We start from the raw sequence: 22,314 nt of genomic DNA on the forward strand, positions 1-22,314 counted from the left end.
TGTGTGTCCGTGTATGTGTATCTATATAGATCTATAATTCTATATAGATGTATAGATATACAGATATACAGATAGACAGATAGATAGATAGCTAGATAGATAGATAGATAGATAATAGATAGATAGATAGATAGATAGATAGAGCAATTGATATAGATATAGATAGATATAGAGAGATCGAGATATAGATGGATAGATATAGAGAGATAGAGGTAGAGATATATAGATATAGAGAGATAGAGGTATAGAGACATTGTTATAGATATAGTTATAGATATAGATATATAAAGATGGATATATTTATAAAGTGCAGGACGGCCAGCACCCCGTTAACACCCATCCCCCTCTCTCCCACCCGCCCAGACAACCCCCCACCTGCTTCAGCCCTCGGCCCCTCGCCCGACCTGACGGCCTCGGCCGGCACCTTCCGCGGGCCCCTGTTCTCCATGCAGCAGGCGGCGCACGACAGCCCCCACAAGATCCCCATGACCATGTCCCCCGCTGCTGGACCCGCTGCCCAACCTGAAGATCAAGGCGTTCAACTCGTCCACGCTGTCCTCCACGACGGAGCTGCCCAGCGACGCGCGCTCGCTCACCGACGGCGAGATCCTCCGCCTCAAGTCCACCGGCACCCTGGCCCGGGACCGGGACCCTCACGCCTGCCCACACCCTGTCCCGGGAGCCCGGCCTGAGCACCAGCGCCACTCTGGGCCACCTGGGGGGCCGGCTCACCATACCCAACACAGGTGAGGGCCGGGGAGCAGTCCTGGGGAGGGGGGGGGGGGATCCACAGCAGGGCGGGGGCCATTGGGCCTAAAAACAAAATCTCCCGATTTTTTTCAAACCAAACCCGATTATCGGCTTTAATCGTTTTTTTTTTTCTTTCTATAAATGACAAATATTTGTATTTTTTACGTTTGGATTTTATTTGAAGTTAACAATGATTAACGAAAACGAAATTTGGTTGCCACAGATTTAAGCCAAACTCTAAAACACTTTTTAGTTTTTTTTATAATCGAAAAAAAAAACGATTATTGACCATAAAATTCGAATCGATTAATCGCCCAGCTCTAATCCGCAGATGCTGTGGTTTGATTCTGACTATAAGGAGTGGGGGGATTCTGGGTAGTTTGAGATCCCTGCGTTAGTTTGACTAATTGGTTGTGGATGGTTATTGGTTATTATGCAGTGTTTTATGATCATGGCCTTTTGGGCAAATGAAGTAACATGTGATTTTTTATGGTGGATTGTATTTTTCATTTTGTGGGGAGATCTGTCTCACGACCAGGTCAGTGGTGGCACTAGCCTCTATTAATATAGAAGAGTAACTGGTAGCTGTCTGCTTATTTGGTTGTTGGTAAAATCAATCTCTCGTGCAAACAAGACAATATGCTTCTCCCTTTTTTTTCTTTGTTTTGTTCTTTGTTGCTCCTTGTCTCGCTTTCGTATAATTCGTTCTTCCTCTGTGCGCCTTTTTCTCCCTCTTTTTTTTTTCTCTCTCTCTCTGAGTGTTAAGTCTCTGTGTTATCCTCTCTGTATGTGTGTGTTTCTCTCGCCCTCTTCGCCCTCTCTTTCAAAAAATGTCTCTTTCTCTGTGTCTCTCACATTGTCTACATTCCCCTCGCACTCCCTTTGTCCCTATTAATATAAAAGTCTCTCTCTCTCTCTCTCTCTCTCTCTCTCTCTCTCTCTCTCTCTCTCTCTCTCTCTCTCTCTCTCTCTCTCTCTCTCTCTCTCTCTCTCTCTCTCTCTCTCTCTCTCTCTCTCTCTCTCTCTCTCTCTCTCTCCTCCCAGGTGTGAGTCTGCTGGTGCCCTCTGGCACTATTCCCCAGGGGAAGTTCTATGAGATGTACCTCATTATCAATAAGTGGGAAAAAAACGACGTGAGTGCAACCCGACACATCCAACGCTTTTGTTCTCGCTCAGGCCCTAGCGCTGATCTCAGACCAAAGAGGAAAATAGACACGTCGCAACTCTTTGCAACAAGTAGTTAGTGGTGTTGTGAACCTTTTCAAAGCCGAGGTGGTTTCGCGAGAAATTCCCGTCGCTTAGCATTTGTACCTCGACGCAATATCACAAACTCCTTCCTTTTAACGAGCTGCTGCCGTTTCTATTTCCTTGCCAGTAACGTCATTTGTGTGTGATGACAGGTGACTTGTGCGCCGCCTGACAGCATGTGTGCGTTTGTGTGTGTGTGTGTTTGTGTGTGTGCGTGCGTGCGTGCGTGCGTGCGTGTGCGTGTGTGTTTTGTGCGCGTGCGTGCGTTTGTGTGTGTGTGTTTGTGTGCGTGCGTGCGTGCGTGTGTGTGTGTGTGCGCGTGTGTGCGTGTGTGTTTGTGTGCGCTTTGATGTTGCAGGCTTCCCTCGGAGGGCAGCCAGACGGTGCTGACCCCCGTGGTGAGCTGCGGCCCCACCGGCATGCTGCTCAACAGGCCGGTGGTGCTCACCCTGCCCCACTGTGCCCAGCTGGACACCCCCACGCCGGACTGGACCCTCACGCTCAAGACGCAGACCCACCAGGGGGCCTGGGAGGTACGGCGGAGCCAATCGATATGATATGGGGGCTGCTTCTCCGACACGGTGCTGCCGTTATTAACGTAGCCTCGCTGCTGGGCTTAACTCTGTGTGTGTGCCTCTCATCCTCCTCCTTATCTTCCTCCTCTCCCACATCTTCCTCTTCCTCTTCTTATCTTCCTCCTCCTCCTCCCCCCCCCCTCCTCTTCCCCCTCCTCCTCCTCCCTCTCCTCCTCCCCCTCCTCCCCCTCCTCCTCCTCCCCCTCCTCCTCCTCCCCCTCCTCTTCCCCCTCCTCCTCCTCCCCTCCTCCTCCTCCTCCTCCTCCTCCTCCTCCCTCTCCTCCCCCTCCTCCTCCTCCTCCTCCTCCCCCTCCTCTTCCCCCTCCTCCTCCTCCCTCTCCTCCCTCTCCTCCTCCTCCTCCTCCTCCTCCTCCTCCTCCTCCTCCTCCTCCCCCTCCCCCTCCTCCCTCTCCTCCCTCTCCTCCTCCTCCTCCTCCTCCCCCTCCCCCTCCTCCTCCTCCACCCCTCCGGCAGGAGGTGCTGACGGTGGGAGAGGAGACGCTGTCCTCGCCCTGCTACCTGCAGTTGGAGGAGGAGAGCTGCCACGTGCTCATGGAGCAGCTGGGAACCTACGGGCTTGTGGGCCAGTCCTGCCCGCCCCAGCCCGCCTGCAAGAGGCTGCAGCTGGCCCTGTTCGGCCCTCGCGCCCCCTGCCTCTCCCTGGACTACACGCTGCGGGTCTACTGCATCCACGACACGGCCCACGCACTCAAGGTGCCGCCTCAGCCTTCTCAAGCCCCTGAACCCGACGCCGTCGTCGTTGTCGTCGTTGTTGTTGTTGTTGTTGTTGTTGTTGCCGCCGCTCTCCTTTTTAATGATGAAAGCAACCGCGGTAGTAGTGTGTGTCTGTGGATGAATGCATTCGATATGGATTTATCTGTATATATAGTTGGATTTTACTATTTGTCAATGTCATATTAATAACAATATGTTTAATTTATCTTAAAATTATACGGAATTGAGATAAATCATAATTTCGAACAATCAATTGACTGAAAGTTGAGTATAAAAGGCCTTTTCCCATCATTAACATTTCAATTTAAATTCAGGGCATTTAGCAGATGCTTTCATGTAAAGCGACTTTCAGTAAGTCCATTTGTCAGAAGAAAGAATCAATGCTATATATCACTGTCGGTACAGTAAGGATGTTCATAGAACCAAGTGGCAAGCACTAACAATCGCTAGGTTTACCCATTCCATTTCTATACAACAAAGCTAGCTAGGATAAGATGCTACGCAATGCCAAGTACCATCTTTAAGTGCAATAGACAAAGCGCTTAAGACGGCCATGTCTATTTTAATCATGATAGACAAGGCTGTCCGGTATCAAACGCTAACCCCCCCCTGGTCTGTGTCCCTGAGTAGGAGGTGTTGGACCTGGAGAGGAGTCTAGGGGGAGTTCTGCTTGAGGACCCCAAGCCCCTGCTCTTCAAAGACAGCTACCACAACCTGCGTCTCTCCGTCCACGACGTCCCCCACGGCCACTGGAGGAGCAAACTGCTGGCCAAATACCAGGTCTGTCTCCCCAGCGGCCTGCCCGTGAGACCCAGCCAGCTACAGCAGTCGCCCTGGGGCCACGTGCGTAACGTTGGCTGTGGTGTATCTAGGTGTAACGTAATGCCCGCTTTCGGGAATTCAATGTGACTCGGTCAGCGATAGATTACACCGCTCCCCGTCCTAGTGGTGTGAGAGAAAAAAAACGTCCTGGGGGGTTTCGCTGTTCGGCGAGATGTGCGATAGGTGAAAAGCGTTGATGAACAGTTCCGACGCTGTCGGTTTACAACACTCAGCTAAACGTTAGAATCCGATCAGCTGCTGTGAGGAAGAAGGTTCTGGACGGTGGCTTGTTTTTCTCTCCGTCCGTGTACAGCACAATAGCTTACGTAATCGCGCTCGTTAAAAAAGACTTACGGTGCACATCCGTCTGAGACACAAAACATATGCCTGGAGAACAGTCTTCTATTCTCGTCATCCTGCACCTGGGCCTCCAGGTGCAGGATGACGGTGGTGCTGACACTTCAAACTTCAGAACCGGTTCTCAGTTGGGTTCTGCTTTCTTCATCCCCAATGCCCCACTAATGGTTATTCTCCCTTTGGTCCGTGTGTCTGTCTCTGCATGTCTGTCTTTGTTTCTGTGTGTGTGTCTGTGTGTCTTTGTCTGTCTGTCTGACTTTGTGTGTGTGTGTGTGTGTGTTACTGTGTGTGTGTGTTTCTTTGTCTGTCTTTGTTTCTTTGTGTGTGTCTGTGTGTCTTTGTCTCTCTGTCTGTCTTTGTCTGTGTTATTGTGTGTGTGTGTGTGTGTGTGTGTGTGTGTGTGTGTGTGTGTGTGTGTGTGTGTGTGTGTGTGTGTGTGTGTGTGACCCCAGGAGATCCCCTTCTACCACATCTGGAGCGGCAGTCAGCGGCCTCTTCACTGCACCTTCAGCCTGGAGCGCGGCAGCCTCGCCGTGTCCCAGCTCACCTGCAAGATCTGCGTGCGTCAGGTGGAGGGAGAGGGGCAGATCTTCCAGCTGCACACGGACATCCAGGAGGTACGGCATCGCCCCGTGTTCGGGGGGACTATTGATCGATTCATTGATTCATTTAAAATCTTCGGACACTCTTTAGGACTTTTTGTTATTGAGGTTTATGGAACGATTGACTCCGGTCTCGTTGAGGTTCAGCACCTCTTTTGCCAGGGAGGCCTGGAAAGAGATAAATATATATAGATGTTTATAAAGTCCAGGACAGCCATCACCGCGTTAACATCCGTTGGGGACAGCTGCAAACTTACAAACAGAACAATAAATGACAGAGAAATACATAAAAAGAACAGATGTATCCTAGCTCAGCATCCAAAAACGTTAACCACTCCCAGCATCTCTGTCCATCAGGGTTGTACCCATCGATAACGTGGTCCGTTCCTAAGTCTTCCTATGTTCCTAGCCCCATGCATAACCAGTTTAAAGCAGCAATGCACATACTTGGTGAATGTTGTCGAACTTGATTTGAGTACGAGGGGGGGCTGTGAGAGAGAGACGGGGGGGGGTAGGCGTCCATCATGTGACCACTTGACGGTACAGGTTGCCCCTGTCGGATCGCTGGAGTTTGACTTTCCGAGTGGGTCTTGAGTCTCACGGTGCTGCGCTCGCCCGTTGCAGACCCTGCCGCCTCACTCGCCAATCCCCTCGGGGGGCTGCTGTCTGCCCTCCTCCCAAGTGGGACCGTATGCCTTCCGCCTACCTGCCTCCATCCGTCAGAAGATCTGCACCAGCCTGGACGCCCCTAGCGCTCGTGGCTGTGACTGGAGACTGCTAGCACACAGCCTGGGCTTTGACAGGTGTGTGTGTCGGTGTGTGTGTGTGTGTGTGTGTGTGTGTGCGTGTGTGTGTGCGTGTGTGTGTGTGCGTGTGTGTGTGCGTGTGTGTGTGCTTGTGTGTGTGTGCGTGTGTGTGTGTATGTATGTGTGTGTGCGTTTGTTATCCGTCGACTGGAGACCACGGTATTTGTGAGTCGGTGTTTGGCGGTAACATGTTTTCACTGCTTTTGTGCTTTTTTTTTTCTTGTGGTTCTGCCTGCTGACAGCATGTCTCCCGTGCGTCTGTGCTCTCCCCCAGGTACCTGAACTACTTCGCAACAAAGCCCAGCCCCACAGGTGTTCTGCTGGACTTATGGGAAGCTTGTCACCAAGGTGACGCAGACCTCGTCTCGCTTGCGGGCGCACTGGAGGAGATGGGCAAAAGTGAGGTGCTGGTTGTCATGACGACAGAGGTGGATTGCTGATTGGTCAAGAGAGAGATTTATATATATATATATATATATATATATATATATATATATATATATATAGTACATACACACAGACATACATGTATATTTTTCTTTGCCACAATAATGAAAATTGTAGACGACCTGCCTCTGAATAAGCACATCCCTGCACAACTTATCAAAGGACAAATCAATTTGGTTCCAGGATACCTAAGACCTCTGCCTCATCTTCCTCTCTCTGTGTCTCCCAATCACTCACTTTAGATATGTTTACACCGTCCCCCCATTCCCATGCTAGCGTCCACTGATGGATGAGAACCAGTTTGAGCTTTGCAAGAAGTATATCGAGAGACATTGCATATTGAAAGAAAAACCAATATGAAGATATGGCCGCCTGAGATAGGTGTCCATATATGTCTCTCAAGCACTGTCAATCATGTTCTTACAGAATTAACATGCTCTGCCGTCATCTGTGTATGTATATAAATATATATAGAATTGCTAGGAAGCACAAGACGAAAGTCCAAGTATTGATTGAATCAAAACATATTATGCACACACACACACACACACACACACACTTCCTCGTGCACACAAACACACACAAACTTGCACACAGAAATAATCAAACGCTATCTCATACCCATACTCTGGAAGCAGCATGAAAGTGCATGATTAAACACCTATTGGCAGGGGCTTTTGATTTGCAGCAGCCATGCAATGTCTTCATGTTCTCATTTTCCAGCTTTGTATTAGAGAGAGAGAGAGAGAGAGAGAGAGGCTGTGCTGGGTCGACCCTGCTCATGGTACATACACCACCAGACACCAACACGGAAAAACTGGTCGTACAGAGACTGACTCTGAGCAAACCATATCAAGGAGAGCGTTATTGTGTTGGGTGGTTATGATTTGGGCTGCATTAATAAAGGGGCATCTTTCCATGATGTAGGAGGTTGGATTGAAACGATAGTTTCAAGATGGGCCAGTGGTTTTATGTTGTATCGGCTAATGTCTCGGAGCTTTGGTAAAGAACACCGCGATAACGTTTTTGTCCGTCTCTCCGATGTCTATCTCTTGTCACCCTCCATTGCTCTGCCGCATTCCTCCCAATCGGTCATGAACAAAAACCCTTTCAAAGTTAAGGAACGCTCCTTTCTAAGTTATTATCCATATTCGTGGATTGGTCTTTCCCCTCGTTTCTCCATGGCCTTGCAACGATTGCTCTGGTCGTTAAGAGTATCACTGCACAGCTCTTAGCGTCGTCCTGCTGTTTAATTATGGAGTAGCCATCTTTGGCACACAGTGGCTTTCGGAGTTGCAAATAGAGGGTTATTTTTTCTTTTCAAAACAGCATATTTATTGAAGATGATAATTGTATTTGAAAACATGAGAGGTGGTATACATGTCCAGGTAGATATACTGTAAGCTATATTTTGTATACACTTTGCTTCGCTGTATTTGAAGCAATTCTCTATTGGTTTTAACAGATAATGTTGTTAAACAATGGATTACAATTGCCTTGTATCAACTAGCTATGGACCAGGAACTATACCTCAAGACCATTTTAATTATGTTCTACCACCCATCTTTGTATGCGTTTCTCAAGTTATATCCCCTTTTATTTCTATATGTATCTGTTTCTTTTATTTGAGATTGCTTTGCTTTTTACTAAAACCACCCGCTTTTTGCTCAGGGTCCTCAAGCTATTTGCATTAATGCTTATATACAAATGCTGTCATCATTATCATCATTTTCTCCCCCAGAATTGCTCTTTTTTATTTTCCTTTGAAGCAAAAAAAAGTGTTAAAATCTCCCAACCCGAAAAACCAAAACACAGGCAGTATCCCTCCTCTTTAACAGTGAGTCACATCACTGTTTTGTGTGAATGAACTAAAAATAAGCGTGTGAGTGTTCTTGTGTGTGCGTGTGTACAAACAGGCACATGCAGACACAAGTGTGTTGGCTTTGACTTGTCAATTCTCTTTGTAAGTGCTATGCATTTGTAAGTGCTATGCAAGTACAAAAGAACAGTGAAGCATTTTCTTTCTTTTGTTCCCTGAAAGAATAAGTATATTTTTTCAGATCAGGACACTGACAGGGTTTTCTGATTGATTTGTAGCATTGAGTGGCTTAAAATGACAGTGTAACAAAAAAGAGAAAGGACAACACTTGTCATCTCTTTGGAGACTCTCCAACTGCCTCTGAAGGAATGAACCACTAATCGAGGCAACCACAGACGTGATAGAAGTACCACAACTACAGCCGATGGAATGGCCACAAACATCACGAACAAACTCCTCACTGAGGAGACCCCGGTAAAGTGGCTCGCAAGGTACCCTGAAGCCACGGACTACCATCTCCAAAGCCCCAAATGTGGTGCAAAAGACTGGCTTACTGTAATCGTCAGTGTTGATTTGCTGTTGAGTTCTTGAGTACACATTGGATCTGTGGTCACAGCGTCGGGAGAGACGATCCGGGGGTTGAATCGATTTGCAATTTGCTCTTGCCTAAATGGAAAGATGTGCATTTGTTCTTAAAGTCAGTCCACAATGTTTTTACAAAACACAAACATAAAATTACAGGTTTCTGTTCAAATGTTTTCTCCCTGTAAAAACAAACAATTGTAAATATATGTCTAGCCTTCTTACCTGTATCTAAATACAATTTTTATGCAATAAATTATATTTCTTAGTTTAACAATAGTATGTGTGTTTTTTATTATATGAGCATGTCTTGATGTAAAACCAAGAATTACACAATACACAGAGTACTGATTTCCATATATTCCGTTTGAAACACTTGATTTATTTAGAAATCAATGAGCAGATACAAACCCTTGAGTGGTTATTGAAGATATATGTCATCCATTCCACTAGGGGTCTTTCAATCAAAACAACAAAAGACGTTCTTTGAAGAAGTTGCAGAGAGGCATTGGAACGTGGGAGTTGTCTTCAGCATAATTCCAATGGAAATGCATCTGACGTAAATCAGGCAAAAACCATGTTCTTGAACAACATAATGTTTGAATGTCTTACTCAGGTTATGTATTCTCGCTCTCCTGCAAGTATAGTTAGATAACGTTCAGTAACGTTAACTTTCTAATATACAGAGTAGACTACCCATACAGCTGTAGCTATCGTTATGTGGTGAATTAAATCGTCGGGCAACCCCGTGCTGTTATCTGTGGTCATAACAATCGCACTTAGAATAGCTTTATGAACAATGCTGTTATCTTACGGCTGGGTAAAGGGGTCATGATGCCATTATAGGCGACCAACTGAAACGCACCGTTACCTTGACTAAAACAACAGATTTCTCTGGATTTACACATTGTTGGAAAGATTTCGTCCCCCTCTTAAAGTAATGGCCTAAGTCACTTTTTTGTCAAAAATATTTTCTTGCCTAAATCAGCTCTTTGTGACGCTGGCCACCTCTGGTAAAATCCCCAACATCCTCAGTTGAACAGATCATGTGATCCTACCTCTTCAGTGTAATGGCCTATGTCAAGAGTGTGAATTAGGCCAATTTATTTTGCCTAAGTCACTAGACAGAGTGACTTAGGCAAATTTTTTCATCATTATTTGTATATCAATAGTCATCTATTGTCATAACCTTTTTGTTTGAAATGATTCATAAATATCATATACTCTATATATGGTTCAGTTTTTTCTGTTTTCTGAAGAACTTGAAAATATGACTTAGGCAATTACTTTAAGAGGGTGACGATTTGTGATAATGTAATTACAAAACGTATCAAAATATATAACACAAACAGTCGTTTTCAGATATTCGAATGCCGAAATGTTGCATTACAGTCCTTCAAATGTATCTTTCATTTGGGATATTAATACCTGAATTTCATTGAACATATCTTGTTCATTCGGGCGGAATTATCCTACAGGTGTAGCTTTGAAAATACTGAATTCTTGGTTTTATAAAAAATAATGACGCGGCTGTCATGTAACTTGGCTCACGCCACAAGATATGCTAGTCAATAGCGTCATCTGGTGGCCATATATATATTAGTGCACTGTATTTCTATATGACTACTTTTACGTTGAAAGGGTCTACAAAAAAAACACACCAACAAAAACAATTAACAACTATAACTATAAACTATAAACAATTTTTAGTTTAGCTTTCGTTAAATTAGGATCATGGACATCGGTGAACGTAACGTAATGTATTTGGAAGGATGGAACACGTTTTAACGTCTTCTTACATTTGATAGGTTAAAAGATACTGGTTTACGTAAAATTATATATTTTCAAAGCAAAGAGACACTTGAAATGAATCAATCCTAATTTCATATTAATTTTTAGTATTTTGTAAAGGTGTCGTCCGTGTTTGTAAACGGAAGCTTTTATTTTGACATTGCGATACCGGAAGTAGCTGACAGCGGCGCGTCGCTGTGTTTCTGATTCTAAAGCGGCGGAAACAACTACAACGATGACATTTGTCAATGAACTAACGAAATAACCTGTAGTCATTGATTAACTATTTACATCCTGGATGGGAATCCGGTCGAAAGCTACATTTGATTCCCGACGAACAAAGCCAGAAGGTAGTACTACTTTCAATATCCACAATGGTGTTCCTTGAAATTTGGAAGCCTTTTCTTTCACTAAATGTATTTAATATACTAATTAATCAATATATTGTTGAATGACCCCATGGCGCTTTTCCAAACAGTCCAAAGACAAGGAAGGCTACAATTATGTTATTTTATTTGGAGCACAACTGTGATGTTGTTTATGCAAGAGCTACTCTATTTATAACCCTTCTTCTGGATCTCGCTTCCCGGTGACACAATTTTAATTCATAATGAGGTGCATGTCATTGCATTGTTTTGCGTGTATTTCGTTCAATCAATGAAAACGACTGTCCGGTGGAAAAGGGTTTGCTTCCTCGTCGGCACCAGCACATGACACTTCATGGTTGCCACATCAGCCCTGCACAACTTCATGATTCAGTCCAGTGGTGTTTTGTCGAAAGCGGTAGCAACATCATGTGCACAAGAAAAGTACTTCCATAAGACTTTTTGTTTGCTTGCTAATTCTGGAAGTCTCGTGTTTGCACCACGTCCCTGTCTCTGTCTCCTTTTGCGTCACGGATTCTGACTGACACATTCGATTGCTGACCTGCAAACGAAGTGTTTTTCTGGTAAGGGACGACAGTCGACGCACTGTGACTTTGAAACGGACATCTCCCTTGAACATCACTTTGTTGTTCTTCTTGGGGTCCAATGCCCCAAGAACCGCTGGCTACTGCTGAGCAGTGTTGGGAACGTTACTTTAAAAAGGTAATTAGTTATAGTTACTCACTACTTGTTCCAAAAAGTAACTGAGTTAGTAACTGAATTACTCTATAATAAAAGTAACTAGTTACCAGGGAAAGTAACTATTTGCGGAACTGTGGAAAAAAAAGAAAGTTGCTATATGTCACAGATTTGGATTTTTCTGAGCAGTTTTCACTTGGCCTTAATGTGTTAAATGGTTGAACTGCCTATTCAAGGCCCTGATATGCTCAAACATATTCGTTGCTCCAACGCCGGAGGTAAAAAACCCGAAAGACGACAGTTCAAACCGTACTTGGAGCGGCGTTTCTGGACAAGACCGGGTCGAAAATGATTTACCAGCTGATCAACTGTAAATATCAGCTGATCGCGCGCCTGTAATCTAAACAGAGAGGCGTGGCGGAGTCACGTTACCATGACAACTGTTTATCATAATAATTTCAGTGTGGAACGTGGATGCAAAACATTCCGAAAACGATATGAAAACGATAGTGTGGACGGAGATCATTTTCATTGCGGATGTGCGTTTTTACATTTACCCGGGTTAGTGTAGATGGGGCCTGAATTTCAATTTGCTTGGTTGCAAAGGCTGTGGAACATCTGCCGAATACTACAGAAAATGCCAATTTTTCATCGGATTGCTCCGGACTCGCCATTTCTGCTGCTTCGTGTGTGTGGCGCGCGTGTCCTGGCTTGTGTGTAAAAACACTGGCTCTGATTGGCTACCATGAAACATGACTCTGCCTTAGCCAATCATAATCGCTTATCTCGTTGTTAACCCACCCGGTCTCCTCTCTAGCAGTTCGTGTTTGGAGCCAGGGGTGCGTTCTGATTACGCAGTTTATTCAATCAATTCATAGTAACGCACTGCATTTATCGTACAGTAATGGTAACGGCGTTTTAACGACAGAAATAGTAATTAGTTAGATTACCCCGTTACTGAAAAAATAACGGCGTTACCTAACGCCGTTCTTTTAAACGGCGTTATTACCAATACTGCTGCTGAGTACAGAACTTGTATGTAACACATGCTGAGGGACACATTTCTGCCAAAGGACAGCAATTGTTTCACATCCTCCCATCCTATTTGTGTTGTAATGCTTAAAACAATACCTTCAGCATTTGAAAGACAACAAATATAATATGTAAGAACATGGACAAGTTTCAGTTCTTAAACGGTTCTGTGAGATGGTGTACTGCAATGGTGCTCTCGTCCCTTTGTCTGTGTTATATTACAGTTCCCAGCCTGGGTAATGTGAGAACACCAAATGGCCTATCTCTCTGACTCAGAGTCGCTTGGAGCGACTGGTGTTTTGGAGCCAATAGACTGACATGAGTGTTGTGTCTCCATAGCTGAGGACTCACTGTGTCCTCAGACCACCAGTGTCCCGTGCACTGTGCACGGGATTAATAAAGCCAGTGTCCCCTAAGCAACACCATCGCTGTGTCACATCGAATTTCAACCCTAAACGCTCTCTATCGTTGTGTTGCCTCTCACACCTCCCCCTTGGTTCCCCTGGTAGACCCCTCTCCCTCCTCCTCCCTCGCCTCCCTCTTACACTCACCTTCCTCTCCCTCCCTTCGGCCTTGCGTGTGTTTGTCGGGTGGGCCTCAGGATGGCCAGCTCGCCGACCCCCCATCCCAGCGTCAACTCCTTTTACGAGGAGGAAGAGGAGGAGGAGGAGGAGGACAGCGAGAGACCGGAGCGCACCTCCGACGGCGAGCCGCTCCTGGGCAACGACCAGACGACGACGGGGCTGCCGCTGGCCGCGAGGCAAAGCCCCAGGGACGCCTACTGCCTGGTGTACCTCTCCTTCTTCCTGATGGGCATCGGTTCCCTGCTGCCCTGGAACCTCTTCATCACCGCCAAGCACTACTGGCTGTACAAGCTGAGCAACCACACGGCCGGCCATGAGGCCCGCTCCGACCTCATCGTGAGTGTGGCTATGTTGACCAGAGATATTGATGTTTATAGTAGGGCTGGGTAAAACAATCGATTCAATCGATTTCATTTAAATTTTGCAATATCGATTCATAGGGCATATTTTTTTCTACCATTATTATTATTTTTGCACTTCAATGAACAATGCCTTAATGCAATTTGCAGTGATGGAATGTTATAGTTCAAGTACACTTTCACTTGCAATTCCTTTCTTATTTCAAAATTGCACTTTTGAGACAATTTTAAAGTTTAAACTGTCCAATTTACAGTTTGCACTTAAAACCTGTTGTTTAAGGTGAAGAGAAAAAATTAAGTACATTTGTATTTTATAACACAGTTGAGCCATTTTCATTATTTAAGAGCAGATTGAATCAAATCAAATAGAATTGTGATTAATCGATTCAGAACCTTATGAATCTAAATCGATTTAGGAAATTGGCCACGATACTCAGCCCTAGTATATAGGACATTGTTTGGAACATTGTGTTTTATAATGTGGCGTCCCAGCAAGGTACATCCAGGTGTATCTCATTATGTTAATGCTTGCATTATGTAATTGTTTGAAGCGCGCCATTGTAGATGAAACAAGCCAACTGGCAATATTGAGATTGTGCTGCATGAGGAATTTTGCTTTTATGGTCTACTTTTGGTCTGTGAACTCTTTAACTGAACACTATAATACTTATGTGTATACTATAATACACATTGAATACTAGACACGGACATGTCAATCTTTCTCTGAAGATTCCAGATTTTAAACTGGAATCTCTAAACTGAATTTCTCTTAATTTTGTACACTGCCATCTCTTTGTGAGATGTCCCTGGAGTCTTGACATGGAATGTGTCTCTCTGTATGGGTCTTATTCATTTGAATTGGTCACATTGCACACTAAATCACCGTCCAAGTCACCAGCAGATTTAGGATGCAAGAACGCATGTGTGCCATGTATGTATTTTGACAGCAGCAGAGACCCCATGACTGCTGAAACCGAGCGAGAGAATGAGTTCAACTTCACACATTAGTCTCCTAATTTGTATATGTTCTAGAAACCCGTGCATCAAAATGTAAACCAGGTGAAAGGGTTTAACAGTTCAACTTGAAACACTTGAAGTCCAAGTTAGTCACAGTCCTCCAAAGAACAGCAAGTGCCTTGGCTTCTTGTTTTGTGTCTCAACGCTTGAACCCTTTAACCCCGAGCGGAGGGAATCAGATAGATACAGTATCTGTTTTTTTCCTAACTCTCACTTCCTTTGGGCATGTGTGTGTGTTATAATGAGTGTGTCGTTGCTATTTGTTGTGTTTTCAGGACTACTTTGAGAGTTACCTGTCCATCGCCTCTACGATTCCCTCTGTACTGTGTCTGATCCTCAACTACCTCCTGGTCAACAGGTGTGTTGGCACAGAGCACTACAAAACCAAGACGCTACACCTGATATGCCCCCAGACTTTGGGTGGATTGACATGAGCACTTCTTATGCATTTACTTTACAATATTCATTATTCTGTTAATTCCCACATTGTGATCTCTGCCTTGACAATAAATGTGAGCGTGTCTGGTGAAGACGTGCGTTAATCCCTAGCAGACATAGTAGCCCACCTGAGGATCAAAGAGCTTTTTTGTTTGTTGTGGCACCCATTGCACTCCAAACCGTCCCTGGAACTCTATGTTCCTTCCCTATGTTTTTGCATTGACCATAAAGGAGTCTTGCTCAGGGACACATCAACACTCAGCCAGGAGGAGCTGGGGATTGAACTAGCAACACAAACTTTCGGTTACAAGACAACTGCTCTACCTCCTGAGCTAAGCTGACCTATGCCTTTGTTTTCCTTTGGTTGATTATTATTTTATTTTATTGTATGACAATGTTTCTATTTATCGCACTTTGAGTGTGCCATTTATGTGATAAGTGCTATAAAAAGTAAAGTTGCCTTGCCTTGCCTTGTGGTCTACGCGAATAAAATGGCCTTTAGTCAAGTAACATTTCGCTGGTATTGCTCCACAGAGTGTCCCCGCGAATGCGCATCCTGTCGTCCCTGGGCGTGATCCTGCTGCTGTTCGTCCTGACCACGGTGCTGGTGAAGGTGGACGTGTCTGAGCACCAGCGGGAGTTCTTCGCGGGCACGCTGGCCACCGTGGGCATCGTCAGCGGTGCCTCCAACCTGTTCACCGGCAGCGTGTTCGGCATCAGTGGCCTCTTCCCCATGAGGATCTCCCAGGCCCTCATATCAGGTACGGTCGGCCGTCGCCACGGCCTCACCAGTCCGGCTGTTAGGCGCCCAACACCCAACGGTAGGATGTAGGCTAGCAGAACGTTAAAGGGGACATATTATACCACCAGGTGTGAGTGTGATTCGCCTTACAAGCCGTTTCGAAAATCTGCCCCATATGACGTCACTAGTGAGCGTGTCCACCTAGATCTGTGCTGAATAGATGAGCAGTGTTTGTAATAACGCTGTTTAAAATAACGTGGCCTTGAATGGGCAGTTCAACCATTTAACACATTAAGGCCAAGTGAAAACTGCTCAGAAAAATCCAAATTCTTTGACATAGCAACTTTCTTTTTTTACAGTAACGCAAATAGTTACTTTCCCTGGTAACTAGTTACTTTAACTATAGAGTAATTCAGTTACTAACTCAGTTGCCTATGTATGGACTTTTGGGTGAGGCAGGTGAAGACTGTTGCAATAGTCCAGGCGTGAGGAGATGAAGGAATGAAGTCTAGAACTAATTTGTTTTTGAGCAGAAGCTTTAATCTAAAGTCACTGTGAATTGAGTTCTAGATGTGTCATTAATGAGGAGGTATGGTTAGGCAATTTGGGGTTTCAACCCGGATCCTTTTGGCTGGGATACAAACAAAGAGTCAAAGTGTGTGGTTTTTTTGCTCATCATCAACATTATTAAGTTATGCTCATTTTGGAAAATGAAATTCTTGCAACTGAGCCAGGGCCCCCCCAGTGACGAGACGATCTCATTCCCCCTTTGTATCACACCATTCTTTTGGTTTGGATGAAGACATTCATGGGTTGTCTTGCTAACGTGCCTTCCCTCCCCCCTACTCCAGGTCAAGCCATGGGCGGCACGCTGACCGCTGTGGCGGCCATACTGGACCTGGCGCTCACAGAGGAGGTGACGGCCAGCGCCCTGGTCTACTTCCTGACCGCAGACGTCTTCATCGTTATCTGCATCGTCACATACCTCCTGCTGCCCAGGCTAGCCTACGCACGGTCAGTGGAGAAATATATAATTACAAATAAAAGATTTCCTTCTATTTGCTTATATTTTTGCATTATTCATACTTTTAACACAACTTATCTTTTCATATATATATATACATACATACATAGGTATTGTATGTATCTGCTGCTCTTATAATCTCACAAATCAGACAATAATAATTATTACATCTTAAGACATGACAGATAGCTTGAACGTCGCTCATTCTTTTACTTCCTGTGTTTCGACCAATCCTGTGGCTTGAGGCAGGGCTCTTTAAGCACGTCACTGATGACACAAACTTAGCCAGCAGGAGTACGATGTAAAAGGTGTCTGTAAAGGTTTCAAAACAACATTGGGTGGACTGACCACTTTAGAAACACACACGATCCTATTCTGAAAGCTACTCTGCAGTGAAGCAGGAAATGAGGCGTTAAGGGCTGATTATGTTCCCACGACCACGCAGACGCTTTGACGCGCTCGTGACCAGTGTTGGTCAAGTTACTTGGACAAAGTAATTAGTTACTGATTACTGATTACTTATCCAAGAAAGTAATCCAGTTACTTTACTGATTACTTATTTTCAAAATTAATTAGTTACTTTACTAATTACTTTGCTTAGTTACTTTTCAAAAACACACTAGCTATACACAACCTGAATACGCTTTTTTAAAACTTGTTTTTATTAGCCTCAATCTTTTTAACTATGCACATTGCAAACAAAAAAAATTAATTAAATGCAACAGTCTCTCATTTAAAGAAAATCGTTTTGGTGTGTATACACACCTTCATTCGAATAGATGTAAATAAAATACAGCAATAAAATAATTCAAACCAAAGTCTCTATTAACATTTACATCTTTTAACAGTTGCAGTGCAGAGAGGAGTAATGCGTTTACCAAAACAGAAAATGCTGTTGCATGCCACATTTAGGCTGTTCTAATGTCAAAGAAGAGTATGTGTTTGAACTGTGTGTATGTGGAAGGATGTGTTTCTCTGAGTGTGTGGATGTGAATGTCACTGTGTGTGTGTGTATGGAGGGGACTGCCTCTATGTTTGTGTGGGATTGAGGTTTGCTTCTACGTGTATGTGATGTGTGTGTATGTATGTAGAGGGATTTGTTAGTGTGTGTGTGTGTGTGTGTGTGGAGGGTAGTGCTTCTGTATGGGTGTGTGTGTGTGGAGGGGAGTGCTTCTGTATAGGAGTGTGTGTGTGGAGGGGATCTGACCCCTGTCATATGTCTGCAGGTTCAGGCAAGCGGAAAAGTGTGTGTGTTAGTCAACTCTCATTTATGACAAGGCCCTATGTTTTTTTGTTTTCTTTCGGAGTGAAACAGTGGTTATACCGCATCAGCAGAAGCTTTTCAAACCTCCCAGCAGAGAGCCTGTTCCTTTTCGGGGAAAGCATCAATCCACCCTAACTGAACAGCCGTTCAACTGGTGCACTGGATGGAGTTGGAGAGTTGTATTTCATGTACATCTTTTTGAGGTTTGGGAACTGATTTAGAATCTCAAGCTCATACCCAGACCTTAAATAGTCAGTTACTTATTTTTCTGCTGAGAAGCTTTCTGTGGGTTGGTTCTCAAAATCAAAAAAGTCCAATTCAGCTGGGCTGGCTGGCAGTTGGGACACGTTAGCATTGTCCGCTGCAGGAGCAACTTTACGACACTCTCTTATCAGAAGCTCCTTCACATGCTCTCTCCTACGCTCATCTCTCAGCCATCTAAGTTTGAACTTGGGACAAGTGGCCGCTGCAAGAAGTCCCTCTTGGCTATCCAGTACAGGATCAAAACAAATCTTGATGGCCTGTAAAATACAATACGATATAAATAAGAATATATTTATTTTTCTATATAATCTATTTTAATTATTCTGTGATCTTAACTGACCTAAACCATCTCATGCCCTATCAATACTGTATGAGATTTAATTATCATTGAGGTTATTTTGACCTCTTTATTTTAATCTTCTGTTGATGTTATGACTAATATTCATGATTAATGATGATCAATATCCCTGATATTGACCTGATATTTCACTTTTATCATTTTAGTAATAGTGCTCACTGCTTAAAACAAACAAAGTGTAACATCTGCCCACCATGAATGGTATAATAAATTTAACAAAACCACCCAAATCAATTATCAAATAATAATCTTACCTTTACAATGGCATCTGGAAGGCTGGCTGTCATTCTGGAGAGGTCATCTTTCAGGGCAAGTGTCTTTGACATCAGGCTTGTGAGCGTTGGTAGTAAAGTCCCATAGGTGAACTCATCCCCTTGTAAGATGTAGAGTGCTACTGTCAAGGGCTTCATCACAGTGCAGTATTCTTGCAAAAATAGGTACTCCCTTTCATTAAGGCACTTGATTCCCAGTTTTACACACAGGGGATTCAGCTCGTTCATTGGAATTGTGATGATTCTGGAAATGGCCTCATACAGGGAATTCCACCTTACGGATGTGGGTACCATTAAGGAAGCGGCTGACTTCCTCCACCTGTTCAGAGGCCAATGTTGATCGACTTGCTTTAGTCCAGAGAGCGGTGCATTTTGCAAAACTACTCCTATTTACAGCCTTGGTGTCTGCACAGGAATTGAGATGTTTGTCAACATCGCTTGTTGAAATCAGATTAATTGTGTGTGATGCACATCTGTAGTGTGGAGGGAGGCTAAACTGTCCATCACCAGATGAAAGAACTTCTATGACATATGTAAAAGTCGGTTCCTCGTCATCACCTGCTTCATCATTTTCAGATTCAGACTCCAAATTACAGGGCTGACATACTCTGAATGCTTTGGCAAAATGTGATGCATTATCCGTTACAGTGGCAACAACTTTGCTATGCAGTCGATATGATGAATGAATTTCTTCGATCGCTGCTCCAATTACATCATAGGTGTGCCTGTCTCTAATTCTCTTACGTGCTAGCGCGGCCTTGTTGCGCTGTAAAGTGGAATTAATCCAGTGAACCGTCACTCCCATAAAACTGTTATTATTCTTCGTCCAAATGTCAACAGTAGTGGAAACAAAGTCTACATCTCCGAGTGCAGCCTTCAAATTACCCTCCATTATGTCGTATTCTCTCTCAAGGTATCCTGCAAATGACTTTCTCTGCGGCAGCTTGACACCGCTTTTGGTTGGTATTTTTTCTACGATGCGTCGGAATGAATCAGTCTACAGTGGAAATGGGCAACATGTCCTCGACAATATAGCCAGCGACAAGCTTCTTCAGTTCAGCGGCACTAAGTCCTGTCGCTGACGCTCTTAAGTCTATTTTCACCTGTTTAGCAGGAGAGGGTCCCTCTGTTGCTCCAGCAGTCATGTCGGGATTTCAGGGTGTCTCAGTGAGTTTCACATTCTTGTGCCGGCTTGCTAGGTGCTTGCTCAGATTTGAGGTGGAATTTTTCGCTGTAGACAAAATCTTTCTTCCCACGCAGAGTGTACAGCGGACGTTAATGTTTTTTTTTTACATCTTTTACCGAGTCAAACCCAAAGTAATGTCTGAACTTCCATGAATAAAATGCTCCATGTTCGCTCTTTCTCCCGCACGCCATGTCTTGCACACATGTGTCTGTTGTTTACTTCTAGACGTCGCCATTGTCACGAGACAGTCTCACAAAGCAAATACGGCAAAATCCCAAATTCTTTTACTGTCTATGGCAAAAATAAATCACGGTTTAGTAACGCAGTAACGCAGGCTGCTTACAGGAAAGTAAAAGTAATCGAATTACTATTTTTGCAATTGTAATCCCTTACTTTACTCGTTATTTGAAAAAAGTAATTGGATTACAGTAACGCCTTACTTCTAACGCGTTACTGCCCATCACTGCTCGTGACACCTTTATGGTTCTTCGTTGGGTTTTAGTGAGCGGACCAATCACAGCCCTTGCTGCGTCGCCTCGACGGAAGGTTAACAGTTTTGGGAGACGCACATCAGGCCCCTTGCGGTGGACGCGAGGAGGGTCCGCAAGGACGTAAGGGCTCCGTAACCCCCCTTGCGTTGCGGGAACGCGGGACCATAATCAGCCCCTTGCAGTTTCTGGTTTCCTGCCCAGGTCCTTAACAACCCAATTTCCTTTCGGGGGGGGGGGGGGGGGGGGGGGGAAATGAATACTAAAGTAACGCTCTTTTACTACCTCACAGACACTACATGTCACTGGCCAAGTGCAGCGGGCGGTGCCCCCCCAGTGTGGGGACCCCCGGGGCCCCGGCCAGCAGCAGCAGCGTCTCTGTGCCCCCGCTACTGCCCATCCTGAGGAAGGTGTGGGTGCTGGGCCTGAGCGTCTTCTACGTCTTCTCCGTGTCCATCATGGTGTTCCCGGCGCTCTCCTCGGGCATCCAGTCGGTGGACAAGGACTCGGGAAGCCCCTGGACCAACACCTACTTCGTGCCCCTCAGCTCCTTCCTGCTCTACCAGACGGCCGACTTCTGCGGGCGGCAGGTGACGGCCTGGCTGCAGGTGCCGGGCCCCACCAGCAGGGCACTGCCCGCCCTGGTGCTCTGCCGCACCCTGCTGCTGCCCCTCTTCATGTTCTGCAACTACCAGCCGCGGGACCACCTGCACACGGTGCTGTTCGACAACGACCTCTACCCCATCGCCTTCAACTGCCTGCTGGGCCTCTCCAACGGCTACCTGGGCACCCTGCCCATGATCTACGGGCCCAAGGTGGTGCCCCGGGAACTGTCCGAGGCCACGGGGGTGGTCATGTCCTTCTTCCTCACCCTGGGGCTGGCGGTCGGGTCGGCCTTCTCAGCGGTCATCGTACACGGCATTTGAAAAGACAACAGTGGACTCGTATTTGCGTGAGCCGTTCTGAAATGGTGCTGTGGCACCCCCTGCTGGACTTTAATGGAACACAAATGGTTTTTACCACGGTACATGTGTGTATATAGTTAAATTGTTAAATTTAGTTGCAGATTCATGGTGTAAAGACAGTGCCTTGTCGATAAGTTATGACTGGGAATTCAGCACAAAGTCAAACTACAAAATCCATTTATATTGTCTGCTCCTATGCCATTAATACTAGGATGCACATTAATGATCTTGGGCTTTAGATCCTCTTGATGGTGAAGGTCCTTAAATATAGCATTAAATAAGCAAAGCATTTAAGTAAATGTTGGTACATTTCAGTACTTCATATTGTGGGGCTGTTTTAATGATTGACATGTACTTGCACACGTTTGATAAAGATATGTTAAGTAAAAAGTTCAGTCATTCTTTATCGGGATTCTTACGCTTGGATTTAAATGAAAGCAGGTCTTGCGTTTAGTTCTGGTACAACTCGCTGAACTACAAAACTTTCATAGCTTCTGTACTTGTAATGCACCCAGTCATTTTGTAACTAACTTTCAGCTGCAGCCCCCCAAGTGAACTGAAACAGACCCACGTCCATTTAGATAAAGCAGCCTTCCGTCCCTAGAGTCAATGAACACTTTGCAAATAATAGAAGCTGTTAAACATTAACATTTTCCCCCACACATTCTTAAAGCAACGTTTTTGAATAAAATGACAATGGTCAAAGTTAAAAAAATATTCTGA

At 44.9% G+C, this 22,314-nt stretch overlaps 2 protein-coding genes across 2 annotated transcripts in view; both read left to right on the forward strand.

Moving 5' to 3' along the window:
* The window catches only part of unc5b (unc-5 netrin receptor B), a 58,196-nt gene extending 51,857 nt beyond the window's left edge, over window positions 1–6,339 (forward strand). Inside the window, 13 exon segments of the mRNA XM_079730928.1 lie at window positions 364–368; window positions 370–396; window positions 399–497; window positions 499–653; window positions 655–746; window positions 1,795–1,874; window positions 1,876–1,883; window positions 2,357–2,531; window positions 3,048–3,287; window positions 3,939–4,088; window positions 4,940–5,104; window positions 5,714–5,892; window positions 6,170–6,339. Coding sequence (XP_079587054.1) covers window positions 364–368; window positions 370–396; window positions 399–497; window positions 499–653; window positions 655–746; window positions 1,795–1,874; window positions 1,876–1,883; window positions 2,357–2,531; window positions 3,048–3,287; window positions 3,939–4,088; window positions 4,940–5,104; window positions 5,714–5,892; window positions 6,170–6,335 — 1,541 coding nt within the window. The 3' untranslated portion in view covers window positions 6,336–6,339.
* A 4,404-nt stretch (window positions 6,340–10,743) lies between these two features.
* slc29a3 (solute carrier family 29 member 3) lies at window positions 10,744–22,177 on the forward strand. Its single transcript, XM_079758630.1, has 6 exons — window positions 10,744–10,884; window positions 13,232–13,550; window positions 14,866–14,948; window positions 15,563–15,789; window positions 16,622–16,784; window positions 20,919–22,177. Exons 2-6 carry the CDS (start codon window positions 13,233–13,235, stop codon window positions 21,550–21,552), a joined length of 1,425 nt encoding a protein of 474 aa, XP_079614756.1. The 5' UTR covers window positions 10,744–10,884; window position 13,232; the 3' UTR covers window positions 21,553–22,177.
* Window positions 22,178–22,314: the final 137 nt, after the last annotated feature.

Source organism: Pollachius pollachius, assembly GCF_949987615.1.
Source record: "Pollachius pollachius genome assembly, chromosome: 2".
NCBI classification, from domain to species: Eukaryota; Metazoa; Chordata; class Actinopteri; order Gadiformes; family Gadidae; genus Pollachius; species Pollachius pollachius.